We start from the raw sequence: 10407 nt of genomic DNA on the forward strand, positions 1-10407 counted from the left end.
TGTCCATCGAGAGCATCTGAAATGATCTCTCACAGGTGGCACAAGCTAAGGGACCGGTCAAACAAACGTCAGCATTCCTGAAGCTTCTTAAAATCTGTGTGCATGTCTGTGCATCATGAACTCTGTTTCAGTGTTTGTCAGAGGTTAATTCTGAATTGTAGACATTCAAGTTCCTGGCTACAGCTCGTAACTCTTGTCATCCGTGGCGTCGTGTCATTTGGATTAAAGTGCATTTTAATGATCTCTGGTTTCGGCGCTAACTGATCGTAATCCTTTAAAACCACACCTGACTAGTCTGTGGATGATCTCAATGGCCACTTAAAAAACTTTTTGTGCACAATTGGCTAAATTTTTACCCCTTTTCTAACTTTTTATTTAAGTCAGAAATTCGTATATTTTTCTTCGCTGTCGGCAGTGAATTATTGCTGCAGAGTGAAACTCGGGTGAATTCAGGAGTACATTTGCTCTATTAAGCTCCTATCCATCCTGAACAAGCCATCCACACCCACCGCGCCACCTACTACAGCCGAGCGTTACCACGGAGCACTTAGGCAATTGATCTGTGTGGGACTTGTGGATGATTGTGATGTTTATCTTGTCAGCAAAGTGATAAAAATGTGAATGCGCTGTAAGCCCTGCATCAATTTCCTTGTCCCATTTTAACTTATTGAAGCCCGCGTCACAGAGTGAGATCCTCCGTTATCTGCGGCAGACGCGAGTCCATTTGAGGCAAAGTGCAGGAAATTGAGGTTTGAATCACAGGTGGCACGATCTAAAGTGACTTGTCAAACCAACGTCAGCGTTCCAGAGGCTCCTTAAGCAAGCTAAGCACTGCTCCAACCTGAGGGTGTAATGGTATTGTTTCACTGGTCGTGTAATGACAGCTTTCAGCCACACAGCGGCACTTGAACCTGTCCCCTGAGCACATGAGAGGAGACTGTGGAGTGGCTTTACCTGCAGAGAATGACTTTGCATTATGGGCATTTGATTTTCACGGGAGTGTGACGGTGACAGGCGCTCATTTCCATTTGTTACACCTAAAACGAAAAGAAAAAAAAAAAAGAGCCAACTTCGGATGCAAGTCATCTATTATCTGTCTGGATTTGCTTGTCAGTCACACTTGAACCGCCCCGTGAAGTGGCGGCCTGGATAACGCTGCAGAGCAAATCATCGCTTCACATTTCATCTGTATTGATTGTATTTCACATTGCAGGTGAAAGCTTTCTTCACCACATAATCGGAGCAGCATTAATACTCTTTTAAAACGCCATGTATTATCCGACGCTGACAATTGAGGGATATTATGAAACCCGACACTTATTGAAGGCACAATTGATACCCCAAAACGTAATTCTTCAGCACAGATGAGAGCTAACAACATGTGGGATGGTTTGAGAAGTGGATGAGGGAGAGACGGGGATGATTTAGTGCCGGTTGCATCGACCAGACTGTAGAAAGTGAAGATAATCACACGGAGATAAAGCCAATCAATCATGCATTCCTCGCGCTGGTACATGGTTGGATTGTCCCTTGTTGTAATAAAATAAACAATGGGCCTTTTGTCAGGTGTTCTTAACGCACTCCGGGTTGTAAAAAAAAACACAAAATAAAAAATCAATCAGAATCCAATTGCAGATGGGCTTTCATAGATGGATGGGTAAGTGTGTCGACTGTGTGGCGATGATGATCAAACTAACCTCGATGCTTTCATGCATCACATATGTGATGTTTGCTCACTTTGTAGTCTGCCTTTACTGTATAGGCGCAGTGTGTGTGTCTACATGAACGCCCAGCCATGCAAACATGTGCCTGCACATTCATACATGTTGGCCTTTTGCTCAGACGAAGTAACTGGGTCACATGTGCGAACAGCAGTCAAGGAGGATTTTAATCAAACTTTAGAATCCCCCGATGTGCATCCCTCCGGCAATCAATTACCATCCAACTGGGGGTTAAAGAGTGCTGATGATGCATTAACTCTATTGTTGTTCAGGAACTGTGTTCATAATGACCAAAAATCCAGAGAAGTAGCGGTCTGTGGGAAACAGAAGAGCGTTCAACCACCTCCACCTCGCATGCCTTTTCTCTCCCTGCTTCTCTATAGTGCTTTGTCTAGTAGGTAAATAGGAGCCAGGCAGCCAGAGTGATGAGTTTATTAGCTCCCGCCAGCTGTGACCAACCCTTGGGTGTTATTGGCGGGGTGGCTGTGTCGGTGTGTGTGTGTGTGTGTGTGTGTGTGTGTGTGGCGAGATGCTGTCGGGGTGGCGGGGCTCGAGGCAGGGCGAAATGAGGCTGGGAACAGGAGGGGCGCAGGGGGAGGGAATTAGGGGAGTACCCCATGAGAACCAGAGAAACTCCCTGGCAACTGGAGACAGGATCAACACTAAATGGGGCGCCTCCATTCATCGAGCAGTGACACAGAGCCAAATGACAGAGATTGAGAGAGGAGAGGTAGAGTGTAGAAGGAGACGGGTGGGGGGGTGTACAAATATGTGAATGAGTGTAAAACCATTGGAGGCTGGTCAGCAGGGGACTTCCTACTGTGTACAAGTTAGTCTGCACACACTCCGGCTGCTAGTGTCCCTGAATGTGTCATTTTTAATGCATTTGCTGGAGGAAAGAGGAGGAAAAAAATGCAGACATGTGTGAAAACATGTGGCTGCTAAATGGCTGTTTAAGTTCACGTTTAAGCCCCATTAAGAATTGATAACCGTGAGAGCAGAAGATATGGATCCCATCACAGAGTGTGAGCGTCTTTTTTGCGCATGTGAAAACGCCAGCCCCTGTGTGCACGCAACAGCCTTCAGAGTCTTTTGATGTTAATTGCCGCAATGTCATTCATGATGAGTCAGTGAATCGCAGAGGTGTCTGTGGGGTTATCACACCGTGTCCACGCTCCTCCAGTGAAGAGGGGGAAATATGCGCCACAGTGGTCAGCCGCCTGTGCCACACCCTTCAGAGTAAACAAAGGCAAGACACAACTGAGCCATCATCCCTCTGGAAAAAAATCTGATGGTATTCACAGAAGCGGGAGGCGTATCTGATGCTGAGCCTAATATTATAATTACAGTGAAATTGCCTCTTGCGTATAGATGAGAGGTTATCTCCAAAAAAAAAAACAGAAAAAAACCGCCCCCTCACTTTTACGCACACACGCGTGGGCTTACGTTTCCTCCTCATGTGCACACAAACACACATGCGCACATGCACATTCCAAAAAAAAAAAAAAAAAACATCTACCCCCTCTTTGTCTTGGTCGCCTCACGGCTTTGGAGCCCTCCGAAACAGGAATTCAGCAGGAGGAGGGGGAAAGGAGAAGGAAAAGACGAGCGGCGCGGATGTGTGTGGACCAGACTGTCTCCTCCCCCCACCCATAGGCGCACACACCACAACTCTCTCCTCCCCCTGAACCCCCCCACCTCCTCATCCTCCTCATCCTCCTCCTCCACACCCCTGCTCGCCCCCCTCATTGCCTTTGTGTGTGTGTGAAGCTGACTGCGCACCCGAAAACCGTGTGACGGATGCCGTGCATGTAAAAAAGCAGCTTTATGTTATTTTTTAAAAGAAACAATTCTTATTAATCGGTTTTGCGCAATTTTTTTGTGCGTGTGTGCCAAACTGGGAAGAACCTGCAGGTGCAAGTGAAGGGGAGGAACCGGCTGGACGCACGTGAATCTCTTCACTCTCATCCCCAAAGCCAGGAAATAGAAAGGAGAGGGACGCGTAACCAGCAAGTGCGGCAAATTGGACTTTCCACCATCAGCATCTCTCCTCTTTCGCCATCCCTGCTTTCTTTTCTTTTTTTTTTCTCTCCCGTGGATGTCTCCCCACTTACTCCCATCCTTCCGAGAGCATCCTCACGCCGGAGCGCTCTCTAAATATTAGAGGCAGAGAGGTGGTTTTTCTTGGGGGGAGGGAGGTGGGAAAGGATTTTGGGGTGACTTGAGAGAAGATGGATTAAAGGGACGGTGCGCCGCAAAACTGGAGCAGCACGCACGACCACGCCGGGGGGGAAGGGGGCGACGGGACTCGGTGAATTCACGGAGCCCCCGGGACAGAGGTGAGTGGTGGTCCGGTTTGTGTTGTTTAAAAAAAAAAAAAGAAAGAAAGAAAGAAAGAAAGAAACACCTCATCTGCTCCTGGCAGGAGCTGCGAGGCGAGGAAAGAGAAAATCAGCACATGGTTTTCACGTTTTCATAATTGATGATCTCATACGCTGGATGCTGGTTTCTGCATGTGGAGGTGTGACTGCTAGATTCTTGCTTTTTGATGGAGTGGGGAGTCGAAATGTGACTTCCAATGGATGAGCAGCAACAATTAAAGCAAAGTGCATGTTCAGAAACATGCAACCATCATCACTATTTTCATGCATTTGACTGAATTTATACTCTGAACAAAAACATCCTTAAATGATGGTTGAACTATTGTAACTGTGAATGGAGGTGAGTTAAGTTGGGTTCAGATCCTCCTGCACATCAAACTGAGTCTATACGTCCCTTTATGTGTCTGTGCCCGCTCAGGGGCCCTGCAGTAGCTGTGCAATAGGCAGGCAGCTCAATAACTTTCCTGATGAATGCATGAATACATAGTGGGATGAAAATGGACAAGCTGCACTGCTGCACTTTATGTTCGCCTCATTAATTCATTTTCAGGCCCCTGTTTGTGAACAAGGGGTCATAGAGAGAGCAGTGACTCTATCCAGTGCATTGTGATTCTAATGCTCAGTCAAAGGTTGTGGAGACATCCTGCAAATCTTTGTAACTACTGGCTGCTTCTGTTCCATATGGTAGTTTAACAACTACGATACAGACCCATGTGGAATCAGCAATCACCTTTAGAGAAATAGTTGCATGTTTTTTTTGAGCTGATTTGACTTAAATTAGGGCTGTTGCGATATACAGGTATTGACAATAACCGTAAAAATGAAATATTCAGTGACACACATGTGATAGCACCATAAATAACCCAGCAGCAGTAACTATCTGGTCCAGAGATAGGAACAACATACTCTCTCTCCACCTTTCTACACATATTTTAGTGGAATTCATTTGCCAAAAAGGCAACAAAACACACCGTTAAAGATGCATTTGACACAATTATTTTTTCAAAATTTCTATAGATGTCACGATATTAGTGTTGTGATTTCATATGGCGAAAGTAAAAAATCTGATATTGTGATAATGCAAATGTATTGTAATTATGCTGCCCCTTTAACAGAAAACTGTTTTCCTGAATGCAAACAAAAAACACGCAGCAATAGTAGAATAGCATCATCACACAAACACAGTCAACAGTTAAGTCAAAGAAACCTTCTTCTTTCCATCATCAGCATGATTCATGCAGCTTCCTCTGAAGTCCAAACAGTCCAACACGCTGTGCCATATTGTAGCACGCTATAATACAGTAAAATAATAATTTATGTGGTAGGAAAATAAATCTCCAACTATTCTGGTAACCGATCAGGCAATCCTTTTGATAACTTTTCCAGAAAAAATGGTGGAAAACGCAATAATCCAGCCGAAAGATTTACCGTGTTGCTCTGTCATATGATGCTAAACTGAGTATGTTTGTATTTTTATTTGTTTTTTTGGCATTTGGAACATTACCGAGGACATCACATTGGGCTCTGGGACATCATAATTGACATTTTTTTGTTTTTATAGACAGCAGTAGTGTAGTTTTTTAATAATGAAAATAACAGCTGCTTTCTTGCATCCCTACTGTAGTAGTCGCTGAATGGTTTGAGTGTAAATTTGCTCACATTCGATGGTTTAATCCAACCAGTGAGATGGTGTTCTACTCCACCCCATCACCAAAACACAACATTAGAGAATGTATCTGAGGACGCTGGTGTCCAAACCCTCCAGCAGCGTTCACAGATCTCTGCCACTGAAGCGCTTCTGGAGGCTTGTGGTGGCCCGAGACCCTTCACAGAGGCACAGAGGGCCTCTCCTTTCATTTCTCACCCATCTACAGCTGACTTACCAGTCTCCGTCTCTCACACACACCCCCCCACCACCCCCATCCCTGCGCCGGTGGTCACCGAGTCTTGTATTTTCCTCGCTCGTCTGACAGACTGTTTCTCTCCACCGCAGGCTATACAACCCACCTCATTCACACTGATACACACAGACAAGATGTACTGCTCAGACTATAGACGCACACCAACACTTCCGTGATGTTTGCAAGCACAAAGCGAGCAGCGGCAGCTCATACTACACACACACACACACACACACATGGGATGCGTCCCAAAGGACAAACGCTGGTTTAATAGATAAATGAGCCCCTTTCTGCAGTGGAGAGGCTCAGTCTGTGAGTGTGTTTGTGTGTGTTGGGGTGAGGTTTAAGTGCTGACTGGAGTAGGTCAATGAGACCAAGCTGCTGGGAGAGTGAGACCCAGGACCCTGCATCTTCTTAAGCTGCTTTCAGCCACACTGGAATCCATCCATCCCAATATCCTCCCCTGATCCTCAACCAACCCCCCCTACTTACCCCTACCACTAGACATACAAACATATACACACTACATTGCAATTTTTTTTTTTAAACATTCTTTTCTTTCATCTGCGCTTATCTTCTCCTCTCCTCTCCAATACATTTCTAGCGGTCATGGAAATTAGACTGTAGAAGTCTTTGATTTTCTGCGCCTTCCGTCGCCTCAGGGTCAGGCCCTCTTATCTTGGAGAGAAACAGAGAGACGGAAAGAAGGGAGGATGGAGATGAAAAAAAAAGAAAAGAGAGAGGTGCGAAGAAAGAGTGGCAGATGGTGAGAGAAGGTAGAAGAAGGAAGAAAAAAAAAGAGGAGACGGGGATTTGTTGACAGATATATGGCAGGAACGGTGAAGAGAGAAGGTACAAGGAGGGATAGTGGGAGAGAAAAAAGCAAACAAAAACTCAGCAAAGCACAATAAAATGAGAGAAGATGACAGAAGCAGAGAGGGTTACAGATGGGTAGACAGCTTTCAGAAAATACTTCCTGTTGTCTTTTTGGAATTGATGAAGCTTTTGTTCGATCTGCTTTTGAATCCCACCACTAAAACCCACTGGTACATGGGTCAGCAGGCCTTTGACACACCATGCAGCAGGTTTGGAGATTAAAAGTCTTGAGGTTTTTTTGTGAGAAATCAAATCCTCACATTCGGAGTATTGGCCAGTAGGCGGTTTATAATAAAAAAAAAATCAATACTGACTCGAAGTAAGCGCGCACAGGAGTTGATAGAAAACGAGTAACCAGAGAAAGAGAAAAAGAGGTCAAGAGGAAAGCGTTGGCACCATGAAGTCAGATTGGTTGGAAGAGGGAGGGATGGATGATAAGTGATGATAAGTAAAACGGGACGAGGAGAGATGGGAGAAGGTAGAGAGGGTAGAATTGGAAAAGAGTTGAGTGGAGGACAGAGCAGAGATGCCGATACAGGACGGGCACTTACGGGGGAGAAATGGGGAGCTGTAGGGAGCGCTGTGAATATTTAACTCTGTTGAGTTTTCCATTTGTGCCCCTTGGCTTTTGCTTCTCTGGGAGGCCTCCTGATGGCCTACAGGTTACTGATGGCAGACAGGAGATATCTTTATATGTCTGTGTAAAGAAGGTGGAATTGGTGTAAAAAAAAAAATCATCTTTTTTTGTCTTTTTTGTTGAATTCACCCTGACTGAACCTTCACATTTCAAAATAGAGCTTTTTCATAACCTTGCGTGTGTTTCATCATCTCATTGCAATCGCTGAGTGGTTATTTAGCGTGCATGTGCAAAACAATAGGCCTCATTATTGAGCGTGTATGGATGCTCAACAACTAACAAGGCACCACATTGCTAAGCAACGCCGTAACAAATACGCTCAGAATACTTTTTAATGTCTAATTTTAGTCCAACAAAAGCAGATTCTTCAAACGAATACTTTGAAATTTCGCTATAAAAACCTTTCAGCTCGAAGAATTCTTTGAAAACTTTTTTTTTTTTCAACCCGTCTTTGATTCATCAGACAAGCTGAGGCCTGGCAGGAGCATCTTTTTTTGATGCTTTCAGAAATATTGATGGTGGAATGTGCTCCCAATCTTCTCTTTTACAATCTGTTCTCCCAACAGGCTGTGACTGGTCCCACCCCAAGATGACGTCCCCAAAAAACAAAGCCAAGAAGAAGCCGCCCAAAGACAGCATGACGCTGCTGCCGTGCTTTTATTTTGTAGAGGTACGTGCAGATGGAATCGGATGCATCGATGAGTCAACGTTGCTCACTGCATTTACCCAATCAATCAGTATTGAGCGACTCCGTTTTACTGTACACTCACACCAGTAGTGAGCGATCTGTGGTGATTGCACGGTTGACCACTAAGCAAACACACATCACGGCAGCACTGTGTTCTTTGCCCTTGTGCGTGTTTTTTTTGAGGATGCGCATAATTCTGTTGTAAAAGTTAAGATGAAACATTATGTGAATCACGTCCTTTCCAAGCAAATCTTAAATGCGAGTCATTCTTTGCCCTTGGCCTTGTTTGTGTGCAGCTCCCCATCGTCCTGTCCTCCTTGGTGTCCCTGTACTTCTTGGAGCTGACAGATGTTCTGTCCCCGGCGATGGTGGGCTTCCGTTGCCATGACCGCGATCTCTCCATGCCCTACGTGGAGACGGGCGATGAGCTCATCCCTCTGCTGATGTTGCTGAGTTTGGCCTTCGCTGGTCCCGCAGCATCCGTAAGTCCATCGCACACACACACACACACAATGCAATCTCCTTATGTCCGTCACCGGGAGTTTCAGAGAAACCCTAAAGCGTGTCCGAGGGGGGAATCGTAAAACGCTACACATCCAACAAACCCATTAATCACGCAAACATGCAAATTCACGGCCTCTCGAACACTCGCAAAGCAAATTCAATCTCCCCTCAGAAACGCTGAGGTCGATGGACACATTGATAAATATACACCTGACATTCCCGCACACATCATCAAACATGCTACGGCACCCCCTAATCAATACGCGCACTCACACACACACACACACACACACTAATCCGTCAGCAGCATGGAAACGAACAGACCTCTCCGACGCTCATCTATCACCCTGATTGGAAGTGATCACTGTTCAATAGCTCCGTGCTTCCATTCTCTCTCCGTCGCGCTCTCTCGTCGTAGATCACAATCACAGACATTTATATCTGACATGAGCAGCACTTTAACACTTTTCCCCCCTCCTTCTGTACCTCGGCTGTTTGTTTTTTTTTCTTTTTATATTTGGCTCTCGATGGTTTGAAAATGTATCTGCACACCTTCTTCCTAGATCATGATGGGGGAGGGCCTGATGTACTGCATGCAGTCCAAACTGAAGACTTGTCCCAAGTCGGAGGGCAGCATAAACGCCGGAGGCTGCAGCTTCAACTCCTTCCTACGCAGAACCGTGCGCTTCGTAGGTGAGTCCAGCTACCAAGTCCTTTTGGGTGTTTGCTTGGAGGAGTTCACGTTGTTGTTCACAGCACATCGCGGTTGTGCGTTCAAAGACACGGTGGTAGTCGGACTTCCTCCAGGCAGCTGAGTGTGTGAGCATTGCAGAAGGAGTATTTAAACGTAAATTTAAATATATTTGATCAGTTTAATATGTGCTTTGCTTTGTATTATAAGCTAAATGACAGTGAAAAATCTGAAAGTGAGGTCAATGGTAGATAAGGAGTTTAGATTTTGTTGCTTGGGCAAACCCCAAACTTCGCCTGCTGTGAGCAGTTAGAAGCAAAATGCTGTTTGGTTTCTGAGACGGAAAACAGTTTTGGCTCAGACAAATTATTCCGCTTACCTGCTGAGCTTCCTCCCCTCCCCTCCCCCCCCAAACTTTATTCCACTTTTCAGAGTAGAGAAATAAGCTAATTACATGCATTAAATGAAGGGTGACTTAAAACGAAACAGGCATGATATAATACTTCACAGGAAATATCTGGAGGCGCACTTTGAGCTTTGATGTGAAAACAGTAATTAATTCACCTTGCCAAATTTCACTGTCTGAGCACGGGATCGGGAGAACGGAGCAAACAGAAGGCTCGTGGTGTCGCTTCAGGTCGCGGCAGATTTGTTTTTCCCCGAGCTGCTCCTAAATGAAGAGCTCAGTGTGAGGAAACCACCGGGGGCTTTTAGTTCACTTACCGAGGCTGCATCACCATCCTCTGACTCTTACCTCCCTCCATCCCTCTCTCTCTCTCCCTCAGGTGTTCATGTGTTCGGTCTCCTGGCAACAGCCCTGGTGACAGATGTCATCCAGTTAGCTACTGGTTACCACGCCCCTTTCTTCCTCACCGTCTGTCAGCCCAACTACACGGCCCCGGGAGTGTCATGTGACAATAACGCTTACATCACACAGGACATCTGCATGGGGAAAGATCAGTATGCTATTATGTCAGCCAGGTAAGACTCAGTGTTGTAGCTTAAAAA

General features: G+C 45.6%; 1 protein-coding gene across 1 annotated transcript in view; it reads left to right on the forward strand.

Moving 5' to 3' along the window:
• LOC103354039 (lipid phosphate phosphatase-related protein type 3-like) overlaps positions 1–10407 on the forward strand; it is a 20862-nt gene that overhangs the window by 747 nt on the left and 9708 nt on the right. Inside the window, exons 2-5 of the mRNA XM_008277276.1 lie at positions 8106–8186; positions 8501–8686; positions 9272–9401; positions 10185–10380. Coding sequence (XP_008275498.1) covers positions 8106–8186; positions 8501–8686; positions 9272–9401; positions 10185–10380 — 593 coding nt within the window. The remainder of the gene's footprint in view (positions 1–8105; positions 8187–8500; positions 8687–9271; positions 9402–10184; positions 10381–10407) is intronic.

Source organism: Stegastes partitus, unplaced genomic scaffold (genome assembly GCF_000690725.1).
Source record: "Stegastes partitus isolate 25-593 unplaced genomic scaffold, Stegastes_partitus-1.0.2 Scaffold94, whole genome shotgun sequence".
Taxonomy (NCBI): Eukaryota; Metazoa; Chordata; class Actinopteri; family Pomacentridae; genus Stegastes; species Stegastes partitus.